Source organism: Myotis nattereri, assembly GCF_964212035.1.
Source record: "Myotis nattereri genome assembly, chromosome: 3".
NCBI lineage: Eukaryota > Metazoa > Chordata > Mammalia > Chiroptera > Vespertilionidae > Myotis > Myotis nattereri.
In genome coordinates this window covers 2,065,296-2,090,489 of record NC_138077.1, presented here as the reverse complement: position 1 = coordinate 2,090,489, position 25,194 = coordinate 2,065,296, and the positions used below count along the sequence as shown (strand labels likewise).

Sequence of the window (25,194 nt, the reverse complement as noted above, 5' to 3'; positions counted from 1 at the left end):
AGGAAATTCCTGCCAGTGAAGAGCAAAAGGACAGGCAACACCTACTGTGCAGACTGTTCTGCTGGACCTGCTTCAGCTGGTCACTGAGTAGCTGCTTCTCCGGGATCAGCCTCCCGAGCATCTGCTGCGCCTCCTGCAGGAGGAGGAAAGGCGGGGAGTGAAGGGAAGGCCCGGTCCAGGCTGACCCTCCAGACAGACCTCAGTCAGTTCTCTGGGCCCCAAACACTCCCACCCGCAGCCCAAGGCCTGGCTCGGGGGGGGGGGGGGGGGGCCGAGTTCAGTCGCCAGTGCGGCGTGTCCTGCTTTCTTCCAAGGAGCGCCCTGTGTGCCAAAGGCTTTGCACTGAGATCAGGTTGAGATGGTCATAGCTCCCTTGGTGTTTCTTAAACTTTTATTGACTTACTGCCTGTTTATAAGCTTTTAAAAATGTACTTGGCAGAGAAATTGAAGCAACGGCTTCCCAGCGGCGCTGGTCAGATGTGGGCGGGGAGGGGGGGGTGGCGGGAGGGGGAAAGGCTCAGCGGTTTAATGGGGACTACGCTGCTCTGAGCTTGGCTCTGTAGGGGCTCCGCTGAGGCTGACCACACACCGGGGGCTGGACACTGATCAGACATTTCCAACCTGGCACCTGGGCTGCCACCGGTTCCTCCGCGCTCAGCAAGGCGCTGCCAGTTCAAGGCACCAGCATTCCCGAAACAACTACTGTTCACCCGACGTGAGAGAAACCAAATCACACGGCACCAGGCTATTTGGAGTTTTCCTGGATGCCTTGCCAAGCACTGTACTTGCTTAAGTTCAGCAGAAATATCCTCAGTTTCTATACCTTTCAGTAAATGACAGCCTTCCCAGTGTATAATAAGGAATATTTAACTTCTATTTTTACCTATTTTTTTTTAAAATCTCTATATATTGGCTTTTGGTTTGAAAAAATAGAAGTATCTTTAAAAACATTTTTCATCCAGGTTAAGAGCCAGTCGTTCGAAACAACCACCCTTAGACACGCTGGCCTGTGTGTCAGAAGTCACTGTGCCACGTGTCTGAATAGCAGTGGGTTAGCAGCTTCACAGGGAGGACTTGGAATAGTCTTCTCGTATGAATAATCCACACACACCCCAAATCTGGACAAAACAGAGCATACAAACAGATCTTCCTCCAAAAAGCCACCAGCTCCTCCGGTCCTCCCCCCCACCCCCCACCCTCTCAGCACCAGAGTCTCTCCTGAACCACGCCAAACAGTGAGCAGCACGATGAAGTGGCTCAGCTCACTCAGCTCCTCCTCTTGTGTAAATGTGACCCCACAGGTCTAACAGGCCAGCCCACACGGGGGCTCGCTGCCTCACTGGCACAGCCAGGACCCTCGTTCCAGGAGGAAAGGGAGCCCCTATCTCAGGACCTGGATTTCTTCAAACCATGTGTGATTTCACTTCACCACATTTTCCGGAACCCTCATGTGTATTTTATAACCAACTAGAGGCCCGGTGCACGGGTGGGACCGGCCGGCCAGGGGAAGGCCGCGGGCAGGTGGTTGGCCAGCCCGCCCGCTGGTCGAACTCCTGGTGGAGGGGGCAATTTGCACATTAGCCTTTTATTATATAGGATAAGTGAACATGCTGTCAATCTTACGTAATAAAAATGTGTTTGGTGCGATAAGGAATAAGCACGCGGCCTTCACTCCTACGTTTTCCAAGGGAATGTTTTATGAAACTGCTCATGAAGAGTTAATGAAAGACAGAGAGCTGGAATAATGCTTTCAAGCAGTTTGTGGCAGTGAACATCTGATACTATTACGTTATGTCTCCGGCTGACTGGGACTTCCAAGAACCTGAAACAACTGACAGGCTGAAGAGAAACCCACATTTAGAAAATGATAGAGTCCAACACTCTCCCAGCGGCTGAAGGAAGTCACAAAACCAGTGAGGACGTGGAAGACACAAACACCATGAACCAACTTGATCTGGCTGACGTTACGGGACACTCCACCCAACTACAACGAGGGCACATTCTTTACAAGTGACAGATCCTATGCTGAGCCATAAAGCAATCAGAAAGATATCTGGAAAAAATCCAAATATTTGGAGATTAAACAGCATAATTCTAAATAACTCATCAAAGGAAAAATGACAAAGGAAATAAAAAATATTTTTAATTGAATAAATATGAAAACACTACACGTTACAAATTTTGTGTAATATGGCTACAACAATACTTAGAGGGAAATTTATAGCTTAAAATGTTTATATCAGAAATGAAAAAAGGTCCAAATTCAATAATGTAAGTTTCCCCTTTATGAAACTAAAAATAAGCAAATTAAACCCAATGTTGATAGAAGGGAATAAAATGCCTCAATAAATGGAACAGAAAATGAACATACCATAGAGAAAAATTAATAAAAATAAAGGCTTTGAAAAAAATCAATACAACCAATAAACTTCTAGCTAGAACTGATGAAGAAAAGGAGGAGGAGGAAGGGAAGAGAGGATTAAGAGAAGGAAGAGGGGAAGGAGAGGAGGAAGAAGAGGAGGAGATGGGGAGGGAGAGAGAAAATACAAAATTTCAGTACCAGGAATGAAAGAAGTGACATTACTACAGATACTACAGACTTCTAAAGAATAATAAGAGAATATTGTAAACAACTTTATAGAAATAAATTTGATTACTTAGATGAACGGGACAAATTCATTAAAAGATAGAAATTATCGAAAGACTCAAAAAGAAACAGAGAATCTGAAGAGCCCTATAGCTATTGAATAAGTTTTTGCCCTGGCTGGTTTTGCTCAGTGGGTAGAACGTTGGCCTGCGGACTGAAGGGTCCTGGGTTCGATTCCAGCCAAGGGCACATGCCCTGGTTGCGGGCTCAATCCCCGGTGGGGGACGTGCAGGAGGCAGCCAATCGATGATTCTCTCTCATCATTGATGTTTTTCTCTCTCTTCCTCTCCCTTCCTCTATGAAGTCAATAAAAGAAATATATTTTAAATAAATAAATAAATTTTGCAATTAAAAGTCCTACCACACAGAAAACTCTTAGCACAGAAGGCTTCGCTGGTGAATGCCACCAAATAAATACTCAAAGAAGAAATATCATTTCAACACAAACATTTTTAGAAAATAGGGGAAAAAGGATACTCGCCAACTTATTTCGTATTTATCACCCTGATACTGAAACGAGACAAGGACATCACAGGAAGACTATGAACTAATATTTCTCATGAATTTAAATGAAAAATCTTTAATAATAGCAAACTGAATCTTGTAAAATATTTTTTAAATGGCAATACATCATGAGCAAGTGGGGTTTATCCCAGAAATAGAAGGTGGTCTAACATTCAAATTTCAACCAAAGTAAGTCATTATACGAGGGGGGGAGGGGGGGCAAAAGTAGGTTTACAGTTGAGTACTAGAAACAGTTGATCCTTGCATTGTTATTTAATCATTATTATGTGATTTTCCATATAAACAACAGTAAACCTACCTTTGTCCCACTCTGTATTAAAAAAACAATGGGGGGAAAACATGTAAACGTCTCAGCAGATACAGGAACAACATTACCCAATGAGACACCTGTTCATGGCCATAACTCTCAGCAGAAAGGGGTCAGGAGGGAAGTCCCTCAACCTGATCAAGGGCAGTTACCAGCAAACCTACAGCTAGCACCGTCCTTAATGGCGAGACTGAAGCCTTTCCCCCAAGATCAAAAACAGGACTTGCACCATTTCTACTCACAACAGTACTAGAGGCTGTGATCAATGCAGTTAGGACAAACAAATAAATACATAAATAAATGGAAGGTAGGTAGATTGGAAAGTAAGAAATAGCTGTCATTATTTGCAGATAATGTGCTTATGTACACAGAAACTCTATATTTCTATATATTGGCATCAAATATTAGGAAATTGAAATAACATCAAAAACCATGACATACTTAGGGATAAACTTTACAAAATATGTACAAGACTTATACACTAAAAACTACAAAACACTGTTTAGAGAAATTTAAAACAACTGAAATAAAATTGAGAAATATATCATAAGACTCAATATTGTCAAGATGTCAATTCTTCCCAAATTGATTTATAAAGCCAATGAAACACCAATCAAAATTATAAGTGTCTTTGTAAAACTTAACAAGCTGATTCTAAAACTTATGTGGCAATGTAAAGGACCTAAGCTAGTCAAAATAATGTGGGGGGGGGGGGAGAATATTGAAGATTTCAGAGTAATTGATTTAAAAAATTATTATAAAGCTACAGTTATCAACAGAGTAGGTCCCGGTGAAAGAACAGACACAGATCAGTAGAAAAGTCTAGAAAAGACCTTGACAAATATGATCAATTGATTTTCAACAAGCTGCCATGGTAATTCAGTGCGGAAAATGATAGTATTTTTAATAAATGTTAGAATAATTAGGTACTAGTATGGAGAAAAACGAACCTTACCCTTCGCCTTATACTTACATAAAAATCAACTTGAAGTGAATCACAGACCTAAGCATGTAAATAAAACTACAAAACCACTGGAAGAAAACAGAAGAGAAAATATCTGCAATCTGAGGCTAGCTGAAGATTTTTTTAGATAGGACACGAAAAACCATGAACCATAAAAGAAAAACTTAAGAAATTTATCAAAATTTGAAACTTCTGCCCTTTAAAAAGCACCATTACAAAAAAAAAAAAAAAAAAGGCAAGCCACAGACTGGGTAAAAATATTTGCAAATCATATATCTGACAAAGGACTTGTTAAAAGAATAAAAATCTCATAAAAACAACCCAATAAGAAAATGGGCAAGAGATCTGTTCACAAAAGACATACACAAGAAGGTACACGCCAATACACATAGGAAGTGATGCCCAATGGCATGAGCTTTCAGGAAAATGCAAATTAAAGCCACTGTCGGACACTGTTCCACACCAAGTGGAAACGTTAAAGTAAAAAGTGATCACAATGCCAAGTGTCAGCACAGATGAGGAACAACTGAAGCACTCACAGCCGCTCACACACCGCTCACAACCGCTCACACACCGCTCACAAACCGCTGGTGAGAATGCAAAGTGCACAGCCGCTCACACACCGCTGGTGAGAATGCAAAGTGCACAGCCGCTTTGGAAACAGTCTGATAGGGTTGAGCCCGCACTTATATGACACAGAAATTCCACTCCTAAAATTTAACCAACAGAAATCAAGCGTATTTCCACATAAAGACCTGGAAATAAATGATCACTGCAGTTTGTTTGTTTTTTTCACAAAAGTCTGGAACTGGAAAGAGCCTAAATGTCCATCAACAGGTGAATGGATAAATAAGGAAATACTACTCAGTGATGAAAAAGAACAAACTTCTGATTCACCAACAAAACAAATAAATGTCAATATCGTGCCGAGAAAAGAAGCTGAGATAAAAGTCACAGTTAAAACGTGGTGATATGCAGAACAATATCTACTTGAATTTGGTGCTCCCCACCCCCCCGACTCAACAACCGAAACCAGATCAGGCGATGTTATGACAACCTGGTGGTCCACTTTGCATAGGTAATAAGATCAAAGCTGAACTCTATCGTGTCCCCAACTATTCTCTATTTGTGTATCTCTCATACTCCCCCAAAACACTTACACTGCTCTTCTTCACTGTCATGATCATGATAAAGTCCCGTGACGGACTGTAGGTCCTACACGGTCCAGCCCCCACCTGCCCCAGCCACAGCGGTCTCCCGCTGTCACCTGTACCTTGGAGACCAGCTGCAGCCTTGGGGCGTTCCCACCGCTGTCTCCCCGCCTGGGACCGGCTCTGCTGCACGTCCCCACGGCTCAGCCGCCCGTCTCCTGTCTGGCCAATGAAGCCCTCACCAAGGCCTGTCCCGGCCACCTTAGTTAAGATGGCAACCCTCCCCATCCAGGCGGCCTCCTCCCCGCTCCCTCTGCAGCGCACCGTCCACGCTCTAACAGAGGGCACCCCTGACTTATTTGTTCCTGTCCGTCTGCCCGGCATGCAGAAGGTGAGCTCCATGAAGGCGAGGCTCTCCCCCTGCTGCTCACTGCTGGACCTCCATGCCCAGGGGGTGCCGGCCCAGCACACAGCGCTCAGCTGACGTGTGCTGAGTGGGTCTGCTTGACGGCCTGTTGATTCAAGGACCTGGTCTGCTTCACCGTGACTGCCCGGAGCGAGTGCACGCTAAGCGCGAGGTGCCGGCTGCACGTCCAAGGGGCCCCCTCCTCACCTGTAACTGCTGCTGCAGGTGGGTGATTTCGGCGATTCGCAGCTCCCTGGACTTGTTTGTGCTCTCAATTTCTTGCCTTTGGGTGGCCAGTCGACATCTGATATCTTGAAGTTTTCCTTCAAGCTGATGCTTTTTATCATTCTTTAACAGATGAAAAATAATACAAATTATTACCATTTTAATTGTTTGATGTTAATACAGTCCCAAAGCATAATCCAACTGCACTCACCAGAGCTTCTAATTCAAATTCCAAGGTCTTCTTCTTGGCTTTCAGCACAACTATGTCTTCTTGTTCTTTGTTTCTTTGGTTTAATAGTTCCTGTCTTCGATTTCGCTCCCATTCAAGTTGTCGCTGCCTTTCAAGTTCTCGTTTTGCAGCCTGGGACACACAGAAACAGATGATTTGTTAACTGTTCAGTTCTTACACTATACAATGTCTCTTAGTAGATGATAACAGCGGATAAGTCTTTTCCTTTAGGGATGAAATAGTATTAAACATTTTGAGAAATTCCATTACAAAATAGGAAAATAAAACTTAGACCAGCGGTTCTCAACCTGTGGGTCGCGACCCCTTTGGGGGTCGAATGGCCCTTTCACAGGGGTCGCCTAAGACCATCGGAAACACATATATAATTACATATTGTGTTTGTGATTAATCACTATGCTTTAATGATGTTCAATTTGTAACAATGAAATTGGGGGTCACCACAACATGAGGAACTGTATTAAAGGGTCGCAGCATTAGGAAGGTTGAGAACCACTGACTTAGATAAATACAGTGGTTAAAAAATCTGCACTGAATCCCCACCCTTTCCACCAAACAAACCTTCATGTCCCTACACTGCATATGAATGCAGAGGAAAAGTCTGAGAAATACTTAACCGATATCAGTGGCTTGTTATGAAACTGTCTTATCAAAAACTTGTACATGAATGCGCGTAGCAAAATTACTCATAGTAGCCAAAAAGTAGAAGTAACCCAATATCCATCAACTGATGAATGGCTACGTAACAAGTGGTACATTCATGTAAAGGATATTATTACTCAGCCACAGAAAACGGTATAGCACTGACTCATGCTAGAATCTGGATGAACCTGAAAACAGCATGTAGTGAGAGCAGACACCGAAGGCCACACACTGTACGACCCGGTCCATGAAATGGCCAGAAAGACCGACTCGGACAGAAGGTACATCAGTGGGGTTTGAGGGATGGAGGGGGAGGGGAGAGGAACTGCTTAATGGGCAAGGAGTTTCCTAGGGGGGTGGGATGTTCTGGAATTAGGTCTGATGGCGGTTTCAGTTTCTGAATGTGCTGGAACCGCAGGGCTGCAGAAAGCAGGCCCGTGACGCGTCCCAGGGCGCTGCAGGGCTCACCTCGCGCCGCTCGATCTCCTTCCGCCGCTCCTCCTCGCGCTGCCGCTCCAGCTCCCGCTGCTTCTCCCGCTGCTGCTCCAGCTCCAGCTGCCGCCGGCGCTCCTGCTCGGCGCGCTCGCGCTCCTTGCGCTCCTGCTCCGCGCGCTCCAGCTGCGCCAGGCGCTCCTGCTCCTTCCGCTGCTGCTCCAGCAGCGCCTGCCTGCGCTTCTCCAGCTCCAGGTTGCCGCGCTCGAAGTTCTCACGCTTCTTATCTTCAAATGTCACTTTGAAACGAGAAACAAACAGCTATGGAAAGTCATACTCACCATGCCCTGGTGGAAGGAAGAACCGAGGCACCCCTGAACCTGCGGCACGAACGCACACCAGGCCCCTGCGCTCCCTCCTGCCTGTGCCCTGTGTGCAAGCAGCGACAATGCCTTCCCTTCCTTGCCCGCACACTCCGCCCTCACGATGAGTGCCATGCCACATCATGGCGTTCAGAACGCCATCTCCAAAGACTCTTCCTATGGCAAGTCTGCGCCGTCTACAGCAACCCCCTCTCCTGCGGTGACTCTATCCGCCTCCTTCTCCATGACCTGGACTCGGCAGCTGACCCCATGCACTGCCCTGATGACTCTTTACATGGACGTTTAACCCTCAGTTACACATCACCTTCTAGAGGCACGGACCAGCATTCTTAACATTTAGACTCTTCACTGTGCTCAGCACACTCGCACGAAGAACATTCCCACTGAGTGGCTTATCAGTGAACAAACTAATTTAAAGAGGAAACAGAAAACTAGAGTCCTGAGCATGTCGGTTAACCACCAAGCACTTTAAATGCAACAAGACAACACTGACGAAGTATTAAGCACACAAGCTCCCTAATACATTTCACTTACTTCTTAGTATTGCTATCATCACCATTAATAATTCACAGCTGCCTTAGAATCCTATATAATAAAAGTCTAATATGTAAATCGACCGAACAGCGAACGACCAGTCACTATGATATGCACTGACCACCAGGGGGCAGACGCTCAATGTAGGAGCTGCCGCCTGGTGGTCAGTGTGCTCCCACAGGGGGAGCACCACTCAGCCGAAAGCCAGGCTCACAGCTGGCAAGCGCAGTGGCAGTGGTGGGAGCCTCTCCCGCCTCTGCAGCAGTCGGACATCCCCCAAAGGGTCCTGGACTGCAAGAGGGCACAGGCCAGGCTGAGGGACCCAACCCCCCCCCCCACCACCACCACCACCACCACCACATTCAAGTGCACAAATTTCATGCACCGGGCCTTTAGTATTTTAATATTGTGATGGGGTTATCCTTGTAAATGAGGATTATTTACATGTTACATTTAAAATAGCTTCTTGTTATTATGGCGTTTCCAATTCTCCCAAACAACATGAGAAAGTAACAGTAGTGATTTTAATTCCTATTTCTGGTGGTATTAAGCAATCTCCTTAAAGACTTATTAACTTGAGTGCTATATAAATAACATTTATAAGTTTTTTGTTTCGTGAATAATCCGATGTCCGTGTAAAAGCTGGAACAAGGGTGCGTTTGCAGAGTACACAACATTCTCATCTCTAGGCATATATGCAAATCCAAATTAACGTGCGTCCTTTCTAAGGGCGGCTAAAGGGACACAGCTGAATGTCATCAGGCTTATTTCTGCCTCTATCTCTGCCTCGGAGATGGAAACCTCTGAGGTGACAGAACTCGAATGCAAGTTACCAGGCAACTTCTTTTCTAGCTGCTGCTCGTCTTCTAACACGGGCTCCTCGGGCAGCCTCTGGTCCGCCGAGGCCGAGCTCAGGGCAGACACGCCGCTGCCAGAGCGGACTCGCCTGCGATCGTGGAAAAGAAGAAAAAAGAAAAGTGACGTCAAGCTGTCCAGGTGGGATTGAGCAAACTGTGAAAAAGCTTTTTAAAAGATTCGGCTCTATATCATAGTATTGTGAGAGAAAAAAGACTTGATCCTCACTATTTACAAAGTTTATAGAAATAAGTATTTGAAGTCATCAGGCTCAGTGCCAAGCGTGTTCAGATGTTCAGAACCACCGCCAGAATTAGGGCCACCCCGAAGAAATGAATCCGTGCGCAATCCCAGGCAGCCAGAACAGGCCAGGACACAGGAGGGGTTCGCGCCACCGCCATCACCCTCGCCTTTATGGGAGTTTACGCCGCCTGGACCCGCTCACTGGGAGCACCTCATTCCCTTTATATAACGTCTGTCCGTCTTACTGCTTCGTAAACATGGAACGCCTGCACTTTGAAGCCCTTAAGCACGTGGGTGACTGATGGGTTCCACTGGACTTGTTAACCTGCTCTCAGTTCCAGAGCAGCCTCTGAGCGCCCCCCGCCACCTCCCGGGGCCTCAGACACTGCCGCCCAGCGGTCTGCTCAGCCTGCCCGTCCCAGCACCGGCTGACAGTGACGGCTCCCTCTCTCTTGCTCTTACGGACACCTTTCCTGCAGCCTTTCCTCATGTTTGAGGAATTAGAACAGAAAGTCCTATCTTTCTCTCCCTGTGCTGTAGGGTCTCCATTTGTCTTCCCCGGGGCCTGCGTGGGAGGGAGTGGGTGCCGTGCAGGTGGAGGATGCTGGTGGCTGAGGTTCTCCCACTGGACTCGGTCCCCTCTCCGCATGCCCCTGGGCTGGGCTGCAGCCGGAAACGCTCCCGTTCCCTTCCTGACTATCACGTCTCCAGCGCCGGTGCCCCCTTCCCTCCCCGCCAGCAGGAGTCAAGGCAGGCTCCTCGCTTTGCTGGCCACGGACAGGCACGGCTTCACGCTGCTGAGGCTTCCGCGAGCTTCAAGGATACAGATCGGTAGAAACAGCTCCCGCCTTTCAGCGTTTTACTAACACGGGCAGACCTCGCTTTACCGCATTCCACAGAGACTGCGTTTTTTACAAACTGAAGAAGGAAAGACCCTCCACCAGCAAAAAAAGATTTCGCCCTCAGTGTCCCCGAAGCCTGTACGTGAGCCCAGGCGAGCACAGAGCTGGACAGGGCTCTCCTGAGCTCGAGGATGACTGGTCTACTTGCCAGGAATAACAATGACTAGGTCAGAGCCACGTCTGACAGCTGCATGCGGGGCACACGGGCTCCCCGAGGTGCTCCTTACCGAAAGGAAGGCGGGATGTACTCCGCGGGCAGCACGGGGGGCAGCGGCTGGCCGGCCATGGCCACGTCGATGAGGTGCATGGCCAGGATGAACTCCTCCGCCGTGAGCTTCCCGTCTTGGTCAATGTCAGAGAGGTTCCTATTCAACAAGAAGCTCGCTGTGATCTGGTTTCACGGAGACGCACGCTGGTTACTGCTCATGCGTCATCTAAATGTTCTATTTTCTTATTTTGATTCCAGGCCAATGAAGTCTCTCTGTGCCTCAGTTTATAAAAACAGCACCTATTTCATACTGCTGTGGCAACAATGAAATGAGACAATCCATAGCGTTGACAGGGTGGTTAGCATCCAACAATGTTACCTACGATATAATTATACTCCTCTCTATCCTGCAAGCCCATTTAAAACGTGTCATACTTACATTCTACATGTACTTAGCACTACGCTCAGCAAACTAGCAGGCCAGGCAGGAACTATGTCAGCGTTGGACAGTCTCTGTCACTGACTTCTGTCTTTGTAGCAGGAAAGCAGCCACAAATGACAGAGAAACAAATGGGCGGGGTCGTTACCATAAAACTCCTTTTGCACCAGCAGGTGCAAGCCCCCGGGCTCAGGGGCCACCCCGATCCAGGCCTCGCGGGATCTCTATGGCCTCCAGCCACAGCTGAGGTGTTTTCTGCTCTTCAATCTGAGGACTTGATCCCCACAGCTCTTCATCACCAACCTGCCCTCGTAGCTGATTCGCGTAAACAGATTTTCCTAGCAAGTCTGAGACTGTGCAGCATGTCGACAGGGCAGAGGCCACCCTGGGAGCTGGCCTGGCTGAGGCCTTAAACCAAGAAACTCCTCTTAAATCTGACCTTTCCTCAGAGAGAACACCATCTGATTAACTTAACACATGGCGGACCAGTAGTTTTACTGCTAGCTTTACCCAGTGGCCAGGTCAGTTTCTATTGAACGAGTACAAAAAACGTTTTACATAAATGTTAAAGGCACGTGTTAAAATTAAATACCCATTGCATTTTGAAGTTATTTATTACATGTTCTTACAAGCTAATATCTTTTTAAAATATGATACTTGGTAAAACACTGTGTAATATGAAGCGAGAATTCTCGTGATCCGTCCGCAATGTGTTAAGAATTACTATTAAAATTAGGTGGGATAACTGGTATTATAGTCACATTAAAAAAAAATCCGTCTCTTTTGGAGACACAAGCTGAAATATTAGGTGAAAATGATATCATAACAGAGTTGGCATAAATAATCGGAAAGAGGAGGGAGGACCAGGCTGGCCACAAGTGGAAAATATTTAAGTGGGGTTATGAGTTCTTGAGAGCTCATTATATTACTCTCTCTGCTTTTGCATTTTCCAAAATCAAAATGGGAACATGTAAGACAGGTAATCATTACAAGTCATTGAAAAAGTAAGCATATTCCATGCCCCTTATAAATAATGGTATTAATCGGAAGACTGGTGAAGCCATTAATGTAAGAAATCAAGGACCTCTTTATATAGGGTGTCCCAAAATTCACGCAAGATTTAAATTTTGCGTGAGCATTAACAACAACAACAAAAAATAAAAGCCTCATTTTACTTGGTTTATTGAATCAGATTCTAATATCTGCTGCCCTTTGATTTCAATCCCTTCAATTTGATAAGCATGACCAAGTACCAATGATGGCCCAGGAGCAGGGACAATGAAGACCAATGAAGACCACGGCTTTGCGTCTGTGCCAGCAAAGCCGTGGAGGCCATTTACCCAATGTGCTATTCCATACATAACCCTAGACTGTATACTTTATGAATCAATAAAAAATTTACAATTTTTAATTATAAACCTGTGTTTTCTATCAAAATTACTTCTTGCGTGAATTCTGGGACACCCTATACAAACCAGGGCCGTCCGTTCCTCCCTTACCAGATAGAGGCCAGCTGCGCCTGCGGCAGACTTGACTGCATGAGAATCGTTCTTGCCTGGGGACCTACGCAAAAGCCAGAAGAAAGTGTCACGTGAACCAGCAAATCGCCCCTGTCCAAGCCCCGGCCACGCAACCCCACGCAGCCACCTCTTCAAGCGTCGACTCTCACTCCAGGGGCTTTTCAAAAGGAAACGAAACCCCAATGGAAACGGGGAAACACGCAGCACATCACCCACGTCTGTGACACGGATGATGAAGGAAGGGTGAGTGAAAAAATCAGCTTCGAACTAGAAGCCGCCCCTCGGTCCGGAGTATCATCTCCCTCAGAGAGAGGCTCCATTGCCAAGGCTGAAGGCGTTCCATCTAAAGCCAGCGGCGTCTCCACACCTGCTGTCCCCCCACGACGACCATCGGACCAGCCAGGGAAGGGCAGAGAGCGACAGGGGAAGGGACCTCACCGAGAGCCATTTCAGTACAGCTGTAACCAGAAACAGCGACGTGCTCACAGTTGCACAATATCTTGGCTAACAGCACACAGTCAAAAAGAATTCCTGGAATTTCAACTCTCCTCTCAAAACCACCTCCCATTCTGGAATTCTTGTAAATGTCCTCCCTCCTGGAACTAAACGAGCCCTCGGTGTCCCAGGCTGCAGGGGAGCGGAGTGTCCCCCTCACCGGCACCAGGAGGGATGGGCATCTCCCTCCCAAACAGCGCTGCCCCAAGGGGCCAGGCCCCAGGATGGCCACCGGGAGTGGAGAGCGGCGGCAACCACGGCGAACATTCCTTCAGCTCTTTCACTTTTCAGAGACCACCACCCGAGGAAACACAAGTGGGTCTTTCCACAGGGACTGCCGAGGGTGAAGGGTGGCCGAGCACCGCAGGTTCCCACAAAGGAGGCCCCAAGAACGCCAGTAAAAGCACTGTGACTGAGGACTCTGGTCTGCTCAGTCCGGGATGTGCTAAGGGGCTGGGCAGGCAGCATCCTCCCTAACCCTAACCCTAACCATAACCGTAACCCTAACCCTAATGCTAACCCTAACCCTAATGCTAACTAACCCTAACCCTAACTGTAACCCTAACCATAATGCTAACTAACCCTAACCCTAAACTTAATGCAAACCCTAACCCTAATGCTAACCCTGACCCTAACGCTAACCCTAACCCTAACCCTAACCCGAAACCTAACCCTAACCCTAATGCTAACCCTAACGCAACCCTAACCCTAACCCTAACCCTAACCCATTCCACATTTCCAAGTCGATGACCCATCGCACAAGGAGCCATAGCAGGAGCTTGGCCCAGGGCCAGCACATCGAGCACACAGAAAGCATAAATAAAGGGCAGTCACCTCACTGTCAATAGTCTGCCTTGCACATAAGAGCACACATGAATGGCTTTGCACATGTGCACATGGAGGCAGCTCAATGAGTTCCAGATTGGCAATGGCCTAGCAAACAGCACCAGGGAACAGCACCCCAAAAGCCCCTGGAGCTCCCTTCAATCGCCCCTCCCACCAAGTGCAGCCGATTCCTAACGGCAAAGTGCGCCAACGCTGTCTGGCTGATTTTGCTCATTGTGTTATCACTGTACGCTGCTGTAGAACATAATCCTAACCGCTCTGTAGTATATCACAGTTTGGAGCTATTATGAATAGTGAACATTCTAATTTGGGTGAACATACGTATACATTCCTGCTGTGTGCACAATGGAAACACCTACGAATAAAACACAATCCACTGAATTAATGTGAAAGGCTCTGTGACGTATTGGAATGAAAAAGTTCACTGTTCCTTTTATTTCATCCCTAACGCTGTATTTAGAATTGGTGACATGAAAGTTGAATTTCTACTCAAAGTAGCATCTGAATATGTTTTAATCAACTCATGGCAGACACCAACAGTGCTGTGAGGAAAGGTCTCAGACTCCTGGCAGCGCAGTACTGGGGCGGAATGGAGCACCGGGACCGAGCACACCACGCCAAGCAGCTGACAGCGCCCCTCCCCAGTTCTCCGCAGTGCCGGGCGCGGCGGGCTCCTCACGCTGCATGTAACGGCCGTGTGCAGAGGGAGGCACAGAGGACGCGTGTAACGGCCGTGTGCAGAGGGAGGCACAGAGGACGCGTGTAACGGCCGTGTGCAGAGGAGGCACAGAGGACACGTGTAACGGCCGTGTGCAGAGGAGGCACAGAGGACGCGTGTAACGGCCGTGTGCAGAGGGAGGCACAGAGGACGCGTGTAACGGCCGTGTGCAGAGGGAGGCACAGAGGACGCGTGTAACGGCCGTGTGCAGAGGGAGGCACAGAGGACGCGTGTAACGGCCGTGTGCAGAGGGAGGCACAGAGGACGCGTGTAACGGCCGTGTGCAGAGGGAGGCACAGAGGACGCGTGTAACGGCCGTGTGCAGAGGAGGCACAGAGGACGCGTGTAACGGCCGTGTGCAGAGGGAGGCACAGAGGACGCGTGTAACGGCCGTGTGCAGAGGGAGGCACAGAGGACGCGTGTAACGGCCGTGTGCAGAGGAGGCACAGAGGACACGTGTAACGGCCGTGTGTAGAGGAGGCACAGAGGACGCGTGTAACGGCCGTGTGCAGAGGGAGGCACAGAGGACGCGTGTAACGGCCGTGTGCAGAGGGAGGCACAGAGGACGCGTGTAACGGCCGTGTGCAGAGGGAGGCACAGAGGACGCGTGTAACGGCCGTGTGCAGAGGGAGGCACAGAGGACGCGTGTAACGGCCGTGTGCAGAGGGAGGCACAGAGGACGCGTGTAACGGCCGTGTGCAGAGGAGGCACAGAGGACGCGTGTAACGGCCGTGTGCAGAGGGAGGCACAGAGGACGCGTGTAACGGCCGTGTGCAGAGGAGGCACAGAGGACACGTGTAACGGCCGTGTGCAGAGGGAGGCACAGAGGACGCGTGTAACGGCCGTGTGCAGAGGAAGCACAGAGGACGCGTGTAACGGCCGTGTGCAGAGGGAGGCACAGAGGACGCGTGTAAGGGCCGTGTGCAGAGGAGGCACAGGGGGTGCGCGAGGCTGTTACAAATACATGCTTGTTTGAGGGGTGCTGAGATCTGTGAGGTGGGGGTCACGGTTGGATCAGAACCCTTCAAAGGTCTCACCAATCCTGACATTTTTAAACAAGAGTGAATTTTTCTGTTAGAAGTAAAAACTGCAATTGAGACAGAAAAAACAGACAGCGCACCTGAAATGAAGCGCTAGGCGGCACCCCAGTGCGTCCCGTCCGGGAAAGTGGGCCTGCGCCTCCCTTCGCCTTTGTCAGCGGGCAGGGCCTGCGTCCCCTGTGCCCTGGAGGTCCTGTCAGAGGCCTCGCTTTCCTTTTCTAAAAGCCGCTCTTCTCCACGACGCCGGAGCAACCCTCAGGAAGGACGCTAGACCAGCGGTTCTCAACCTGTGGGTCGCGCCCCCTTTGGGGGTCCAACAACCCTTTCACAGGGGTCGCCTAAGACCATCCTGCATATCAGATATTTACATGACGATTCATAACAGTAGCAACATGACAGTTATGAAGTAGCAACGAAAATAATTTTATGGTTGGGTCACCACATGAGGACCTGTATTTAAAGGGCCGGAAGGTTGAGAACCACTGGTCTAGACGCTCTCCCAAACCCTCCTCCGGAGACCAGGTAACTGCACTCTGGCCTCTTACCCGTGAAGTCAGATCCAATAGGTAGAGTGGCCTCCACCTCGCTGGTGACAGAGCTGGGTGCTCCCCCCACCCCCCGGCAGTCACCTCCCCCTCTCATGGCCTTAAGCCTGTGCGTGGGCAGCGCCCAGTTCACCTACAGAGCCCACTCGGGACCTGGCGCGGGTGTTCCCAGCAGGGTTTCTCTGCCAGGGCCACTGTGCACACCAGCGAGGCAGCCGGGAGGAGGATCCGGTCTCCTTCCATTGACCAAGAGCAATGGGCAGAGGCCTGAGGCACTGAGGGCACAGGAACCACGGCTGCATCAGCGGGGGGGGGGGGGGGGGGGGGGAAGGCTTGGGGACTCTCTCTGGCCCAACAGCTAGAGACAGCGTGCCTCCCGACCAAGGCTGCGCTCACCGCCCACTCCCCGGCAGTACCTGTGAGGTGCCCGCTCATGGTCTTGTCGTGGCTGTTGAACAGCTGGCGGTACTTGAGCCTGGACGACTGGGGCACCGCCCACTCGGCCAGCGGCGGGGCGCTGCGGGAGGGAGAGAGGGAGGCGTGAGCAGCAGCACCGCGCAGGAGCGTCGGTCACAGAGCCATCTAGAAAACCGGCTTGCCCTCTGCTCACTTCTGAACCACAATGTCTGAATGTTCTGTGATGAGTCTGTCCACCTTTTAAGGCCGTGAGCGTCTCTTTCATAAGAGATACAAATAAGCGTATGATTTTTCCAGAATCAAGGGTAAGCGCTACACGGCTTTTATACACGATTTAATCATCTCAAGGGCCTACAAAGGTACAGACCCTCGGAACTGAGATGATCCGACAATGTCCAGGCTTTCACGCTTCTGGAGCGTTCTCTCCTGGTTTAAACAGCAGTGCTGATCGCCGACAAGCCCCTCCCTGTACAGGTACTAATTCTCCAAAAGTCTAACCTACGCACCAACACACAGGATGTATTTCTTAATGCAGGGAGCCATTCTATTCCGGGAAGTTTCCATCCCCACAAATGGAGGCCTTCCCAGAAAGGAGCACAGGCGCAGGGCCCTGGCACCCGTGGTGGCAGCGGGAGCTGGCTCCGCCCGCCCCGAGTACAGCCCGGCCTTGGCCGAGGAGAGCGGGCCCACAGCGTCACACTGGCCCCGGGGCTGTGAAGAGCCAATAACTTACACACAATGACAGTTCCAGGGCTGGCCACGCCTAGGGCCCTTTGCCATTTCCTTTCATTGCCACGAAAATACCTATTCCTCACATGCAAAAGCGAACTGTAACCATCAGCCGAACCTGCGAGCATCCTGCAGAGACGGGACCTGGGCGCTCACACCTGGTACAGCGCTTCGCGCGCACAGGAACTGGCCCGGGCACTGGGAGCACCGGCACAAGCTCACCTTTTCCCTTTTTATGAATGACCCTGAACAAAAGCACTTACCAGCGCCTCGCCTGCTGGGCGTACTTCTGCAACAGCTCCCTCATTTTCAACTAGCGCCTAGCTGCTGACTCCCGCTCCTGGCTATCTGGCAGAGGCTGGTTATCTGCCCCTGCACCCCGGGCTCGGGTGCTGTGCACAGAAGTGGCCCCAGATTATACTTATCAAGGCAGAGTTTCCTGCCAACTTCCTGAGAACGTAAACAGACTAAACATTCATCAACAGGTGGCCAAAAAGCTAGAGGCCACACATTACAGGAATTTGCTAGAAGTTTAAATTACTGAAAAGATGACTACCTAAAAAAACAGTATCTTCATAGCACCAATGTTTGCTGAACACTGGTATTTATTCATTCTAATGTCATAAATCAACGTCAGGACAGACTGACCATCCAGCGGAGAGCAGAGGCAGCCGAGCCTCCGGCGTGGCGCTGGAGGGAGAAGATTGGAGTTCAGGGTGCGAGCACCCGAGTGTCCACCTCAGCTGTGCACTGGTCAGCTGTGGCCCTGGGTGAGCAGCGGCCTCTCTGGGTCCATCTCCTCGGGCACAATTCTGAGGCAATATTCCTGCCCAGGCGGAGGCGGGTAGGTGGGGCTAACGAGGTGTCTGCTAAGCAGATGCTCAGCAAAGGTTCCGAGTCTTAGTGTAGAAGCTCAATGAAGTGGAACAGAGACCTGTCACCACAGTAACCGGAGTGTGTGTTTTCCTTTAGTAACTGAAGTTTGGGGAGCAAACTTCCACAGGTAAGAACATGCCTTAACATCAGCAAGAGCTCGGTCCAACCCCGAGCGCGGGCACTGAAGGGCGATGCTAGTTTGAGCAAGTCTCTTAGTGTCTCTGAGCTTCTTCCTCATCTTAACACGGGGACAGGAAGAGTCACTTTATGGGGAGAGAGTGAGCATTAAATGAGGGAATGGACATAAAGCACTGGGGACAGTGCTTTTCAGTTTACAGATTTTCTTTAAATCGTTTTTTAAAAGGTGACGCATTTGAATTGTATCTAACACACTTTTTAAAGTGGAAACGCCTTGATTCACTGAGGGGAGATTTCTAAAGAGGACTGAGACAGAAAAGATGGATCATCTTCACTACATTCCCTTGTCCTTCCGGAGGTTCTGAGATGGCTTACCAGCCGAGCTTAATTTTCCAGCTAACTGCAGCCACACGCGGGGAGAAGTAACAGTACAAGAAAATTAAAGTATGAAAGATGACATGAAACCAAGATTGGCCAAAATATAAGCAATGAAATCATGCAAGCTTTGCCAAAATTGAGGCACATACTTGGTGGACAGCACCTGTCCATTAATCTGAATAATCCATTTCATAAAAATCGACCTTAAATAGGGTTCTGTCGATTCTCAAGGACTACATAAGGTTATCTGAGCTGGAATTTAAAATAAGGCCAATTATTGCTCTCATCTTCGTATAAACCATTTGTAAACTTGTCATGACTAACACAAAATAGTTAACTTGCTTTCTCCCCTGAAACCTCGAGTTGCATTTGATTCGATTTAAGCATGTACTACTACCCATCCTCTTAAAAAACATCCTTTAAAGGAAATGCCACGTCCTTGATGCTGTAAACAAACACGTGTAAAACCGGAAGTGAGAACATATTTGCCATGCTACAAAAGAAAGGTGATACAGAACACAGCTTGCTCGTTTTCACGTTTGTGAGTTATCAGGTAATACCTGAACCAAACTGCCCGTTTAAAAACAGGCACACTTACCTAGCCACGTCGAGTGACGGCGCCTTCTGTAACTTAGTGTTTAGCTGGGACCCTGGACCAGACCTACTAAAAGAAGAACTCTTTGGCAATGTGGCTGCTGTAAAAATAAATAAATGTTGAATAATTTTAATTCCACACAGATAAGAAACTTTCCCCTGCTTACAAAAATGAAAAAGCAGAGCCATCAAGTCTGAGGCAGAAATCACTCCTCCTTCCTTCCCCATCCTGGACTCAAAACGTTATTCCCGCCTTGCTTTCCCCCCTCTTGCCAAATGTTTCTAGATTTACTTGTTCCCACTGACAGGCACCTAAGTAGTAATGTGAACACACCCACAAAACTTTACTTTCATCAAACACTTGGTATCATATTTCATAAGATCTGTCAACAGTCAGAGAAGGAAGAGCTTAAATATGTGGACGGCACATTCCTCACTGCACTGCGGAGCCAAAGGGAGTCCCAAGTGGAGGAGATAGAAGTCCCAGGGCCAGGTACCGCGGGGCGCTGGGGGGGGGGGGCAGTGGGAGCGGCTGATTTGCCTTGCGGCTGCTGGGCCTGTCAGGGAAAGCTCTGGGCACAGTCCCTCATTCTTGCCTAACGTCCTGCAGGCCTTGCCCGCAGCCACAGAAGAAAACGGGAGGTGCTGGAGGCACCGCATCCCTGGAACCACTGCAGGCCCTGCCTCGCGGCCAGCACGTCTGCAGCCACAGTCACATGTGACAGGTGAACTACATATGACAAGAAAATCTTTTTAAAAAGAGGTTCAGCGCAGCCAGTGTGGCTCAGTGGTTAAGCATGGACCTAGGAACCAGGAGGGCAGTTTAATTCCCGGTCAGGGCACAGGCCTGGGTTGTGGGCTCAATCCCCAGTGCAGGGTGTGCAGGAGGCAGCTGATCAATGATTCTCTATCATCATTGATGTTTCTCTCTCTCGCTTCCTCTCCTTTCCTCTCTCTGAAATCAATAAAAACATAAAAATTTTAAAAAGCTTTAAAAGAGGTTCACTTACATCCTTTGGCTGTAACTTAAAGAGACACCCTGAAGATGTGATAAACCGGGCTGAGCGCAGGGATCACGTTCAAATGCGAACGTCCAACTGTCATCAGCACCGAATTTACTCGAACATCCAAAACCCTTTAAGAAGCACATGCTCCGTGTCGGTACGACCTCAGTAACATTTGTCAGACTAGGCTGTCTCCATGTATACTCCAGCTTTCTTTCAATGACAGGGAAAAAGGCTTTGGATAAAGTTTCGAAATGAAACTAGGAACTTTCTCATCCTTTTCTTCAGTTTATCAAGTATGTATACCTTAATCAGCCTCACACCTCCCGTTTGAGATGTTGAAAACAATGAGAAATTACATGAAAATACTTTCCTCTGGAATAAAACTCGAGAACGTGTGGCACCTACCAGGATGAGCGAACGCAGGCAGCGGCTGCATGACCGGGGGCGCCCCGTTGGCCAGGGGAGGCACTGCTGCTGGGGGGACGGAGGAGACGAGGGGGGGGGACATCCCGACCACCGGGAGGGTCCCCATTGGCACTGGCGCGACCGCCGGCAGCGGGGGCATGCTGGCCAGGCCGCCCACACCTGCGGAGGAAGAAGGACCGGCAGTCACACAGGCACGTTTCAGCATTCAGTGACCAGGACCCAGGACTGCGGAGGAGCTTCCCTCTTCCCACCGAGTCCCTCCAGAACCCGCACTCAGGCACTCACGTGGGAGAGCACCAACCTGTGAGGACCCAGACCCCGCTGAGGAGGGGTCCCCTGGCCAGAGGGAAGGACCACAGAACAGTCCCTGCAAAGCTCTGGCAGCAGCACAGAATCAGACTCGGGAGCTCACAACGGCCTTCAAAACCAACCAGCCACACACCCTGGCTGGTCACCACAGGTAATTTATTTTGAAAACCAGCAAATAAAGGGGAAATAAATCCAAGCTTTCTCCTGCCTGTCCTTTACACACTGAACCTCAGAGCAGCCAGACGTCTGAGGGGCCGTCGCTCCTTCCAGAAGGAGAAATGAGAGAAGTGCAGTGAACGCTTCCTTCCTGCTCGGCTCTTCTCGTCCCGTGACCGTGAGGAGAGACCCCGCCGTCTTTGCCCAGTGCCTGGGCCTGAGCCCCTGTTCTTCCCTGACGGACAGCCACAGCCGCTGCTGCAATATCTGCTCTTGGTCCTTGGTCCCGACGCAAGAACTTCCCCGACCCTGGAGCCTCTGCAGGGATGTTTCTGCACCTGAATGAGGTGGCTGAGGGGGGTGGGGGCCCCTAAATAGCTGAGGGCTGGGAGCCAGGACAGGAAATATGAAGACATGACTGGAGATCTAGGAAGTCCCACCCACCTGCCTGCACAGACCTGGGCGGGGGGGGGGGGGGGGCTGGAGGGGCGACAGGCAATGGCCCGTGACTGAGTCCCTCATGCCCGCGCAATGAACCCTCCATGAGAACCTACACGGAGGGCTTGGGGAGCTTCGGGCTGGGGAACACGCCCTTGAGCTGGAGGGGGTAGCACCCCAACTTCACAGGCCCTGCACTCAGGACCCGCCCTGGGCAGACTCCCTGGCTACTCATCTGTCCCCTCAGAATAGCCTTTGTTTTATAACAAACGGGTAAACGTAACCCGAAGTTTCTCCAAGTTTTGTGAGCTGTTACAGCAAATTAGAGAAAAGGGGAGACGGGTGTGTGGGGACCTCTAACTATGTCGGGAAGTCACACAGACGTGTGGGGCCTGGGGACAGCCTTTAATCGTGGACTGGCTGCTAACCTGGTGGTCTGGGAGGGTCAAAGGGAATTTCTCGACACAAAGTTAGTGTCCGGAGGGTTGAGACACTGGTTTTCTGGACACAGAACTCCTGGTCCCTTCTGCCCTTGGGCCCTAAGTAGGTCCCTCCATGTCCTCCTGGCGCAGAGCGCAGGCGGTGAACTCGCTCCAGCTCCAGCTCTGCTCCTGCAGGCCGGGCGCCTTCTCGCCCGCAGCCCGAGAACGTTCCGTGTCGCCAGGACGCGGCTCCGTGTCGCCAGGACGCGGCTCCGTGGGAGTCTTCCCGGTACGCGGCTCATGCAGCTCCCAGGCTCACTGCCCGCCTCCCGGCCCGCTCCCGCGTCCTTCATGGGCCCCCACTGGCCCCCCAACCCCGGCCTGCGGCATCCGCCACCTTTCTCCAACTTCATCTCCTTTCCATTGCGACGTGTGCAGCCCTCCTCTCTTCACCGCCCACCTCTCCGCAGACTCCCGTGTGGTTTGGCGTCAGCTTCATCCTGAACGGCATTTGCTCTCACTGCCCCTCGCGCCCAGGCTGTCGCCTTCTCGCGTGGGAAGCAGAACTGCGTGGCTCCCCGGACCAGCACTTCCTCAGGCTGCTCAGCTCCTGCTGCGGAGCAGGGCCCTCGGGGCGCGGGGCTCCGCCCTCTTTTCTAAGGATGACCCCACGGGGCTCTGCCTCCGCACCCACCTCCCTCCACCTCCCTCCACGCCCTCAGTCTGACTCCTCTCCGCGCCCTCAGTGTGGCCGGCGGGAAGCCGCATGGGGCCAGCTGGGGGAACTCACAGGGACCGGCTGCCCCGCACGTCAGGTCCCGCCCAGCACCGTCCGGCAGGCAGGGCGCTGCCCTGGGCGCCCAGCGCTCCCACCGAGTGGCTGCTCCGGCTCCGGCTGCGGCTGCGGCTGCGGCTGCGGCTGCGGTTCTCTCTGGATGCTCCTGAGCAGATGCAGCCACTGCGCCGGCCTCAGGGCGGCCACTGTCCACGTTCTTTCTCACAAAGGAGCCATCGCACAGCAGGTGTGACAGCACCGCCGGGAGCCTGTTGTCCTGTGAGTGGCGCGCGCCGAGTCTTGTCCCCACAACCACTCCTCAGTCACCGAGCTTCCTCCTACCCGCACACTGTGGGGCCTTCCCGTCCCAAACCCCCCCAGCGCCTGCGCCTCCAGCTCCACGCACCTCCCAAGCCTCCGACCAGGCTCCAGGCACCTGCCCAAGGTCATCCATAGCCCCAGCCGCCTCCGGCCTGTCTTCCGCCCTCATCTCCCTTCATCACCTGGCAGAGGCACCCGGGCCTGACCCGTAACCAGGGGCTCCACCTGATACTGTGACCTTTCAGTCACCCCACACGACCAAAGTCTGCGCTGCGGACAGACGTCAGAGCGCTGGTGATCTCAGTCAACTAATTACCGGTTGGTTCTGAAGAAAAATATCAGCCTAAAAGGTAATACTTTACAGAACTCGGATTATGACTGGGGTCACACTGCTCATGCTTTTCCTGCTTCATTTTGTTCCGAGAGAATTTTGTGTGGCCAATTGCCTCAATACTGCGAACTTGAAGATATATTTTGAGGCACCATGACCCACAGGGGATGTTTATACACAAGGGAAAGGACAGGCGCTGTGGAGAGGAAACCCAGAGGAAGTCTGCGACAGCGTGAGGTCAGCACCGCAGTGGGAGCAGAAGACAGGAGCCGCACGCAGCAGGTGCGGGGTCCCCGCCACCGGCTCTGCCCCCAGTCACCTGCGAGCTGATCCAGGGGCGGCGGCGGGGGCTCGCTCCTCCCCAGCACCTCCGTCCTCCCTGCGACCATCCCTTCCCCACGGGTTACCTCTGGGACTGCACTGCCCGGTGCCAGAGGCTGCGAGGGGGAGGGAAACGTGTCATTGTAAACTGCACGGGGAGCTGCCGGAACCCATTCCTGCTCACACTCACCGAAGGCTGGTGCGCTGGCGATGGCCCCCGGCTGCTGTTTCATGACGGGGGGCAGGGCGGAGGGCAGCTGGTAGCCCTGCAGCTTCAGCTTGATGAGCTTCATGGCGATGGAGAACTCCACCTGATCCATCCTCCCGTCGTTATTCATATCGGCAAGGGCCCTGCGGACCGACAGCGGCTTCAAGACCAGGACCAGGACTGTGACCTCCCCCCCAGACCCCCCCCCCACAGACAACCTCACCAGCCCCCCGAATCCTGCGGAGAGCAGAAGAGACATAGCAACACAAAACAAAACGTGTCTCGAGCTATCGGAGTCAGCTGGGAGCACTGGCATTTCCATCGCACAGCACTCCTCCCTGTTCTTTGCTGATGTGACACATGAGGCGACCTTCCGTCTGCGTGTCAGGACATGGACTTTGGAAATCAAAGAGTTTCTTTTCGGGGGGATGAAAATGTCTCACCTTGGACAGTGGTGATGGTTGCAGAGCTCCAGACAGACTAAAACCAAGGGATTAAGACACCTTTAAGGGGAACGTTTATTCTGCGCTAGGAAAGAGTACTTAGGAACAGAAAGCTTATTTCTAGGGATAGTGACTAGACTGCACCAACTCCTCCGTGGGTCCCACAAACCTCGCCCCGGGGACAGGCCGTGCTCGGCCACGCTGTCCGCCTAGACTCCTAACGCTGGGAAATTAACTAAGTGAGCTTACAAGTGTGCTTGCTATTTAAAATGGCTCTGAAACATAAATGGTCAAGTGTAACTTGCAAAGAGCTTTGATGTAAAGGACAGTCTCGCAGAAGAAAAGGGTTTGCACTCGACACTGGAAACCACGATGCAAAGGCCGTGCGTGTTGACGTAACATCCTCTGCGTGAAAACGCTCGTTCAGATTTCATTTCTTTTACTTTAGACCAGCGGTTCTCAACCTGTGGGTCGCGACCCCTTTGGCGGTCGAACGACCCTTCCACAGGGGCCGCCTAAGACCATCCTGCAGATCAGATATTTACATGACGATTCATAACAGTAGCGACATGACAGTTATGAAGTAGCAACGAAAATAATCTTATGGTTGGGTCACAACATGAGGAACTGT

At 50.8% G+C, this 25,194-nt stretch overlaps 1 protein-coding gene across 2 annotated transcripts in view; it reads right to left on the bottom strand.

Moving 5' to 3' along the window:
• Positions 1-25,194, bottom strand: part of ITSN1 (intersectin 1) — a 165,290-nt gene that overhangs the window by 87,145 nt on the left and 52,951 nt on the right. For both annotated transcript variants that reach the window (XM_081088478.1, XM_081088477.1), the window contains exons 5-15: positions 24,103-24,263; positions 20,819-20,998; positions 19,411-19,507; positions 16,691-16,791; positions 12,610-12,673; positions 10,691-10,828; positions 9,297-9,409; positions 7,583-7,845; positions 6,437-6,586; positions 6,208-6,348; positions 46-133 (exon numbers count right to left, since the gene is read on the bottom strand). In XM_081088478.1, coding sequence (XP_080944604.1) covers positions 46-133; positions 6,208-6,348; positions 6,437-6,586; positions 7,583-7,845; positions 9,297-9,409; positions 10,691-10,828; positions 12,610-12,673; positions 16,691-16,791; positions 19,411-19,507; positions 20,819-20,998; positions 24,103-24,263 — 1,496 coding nt within the window. The remainder of the gene's footprint in view (positions 1-45; positions 134-6,207; positions 6,349-6,436; positions 6,587-7,582; positions 7,846-9,296; positions 9,410-10,690; positions 10,829-12,609; positions 12,674-16,690; positions 16,792-19,410; positions 19,508-20,818; positions 20,999-24,102; positions 24,264-25,194) is intronic.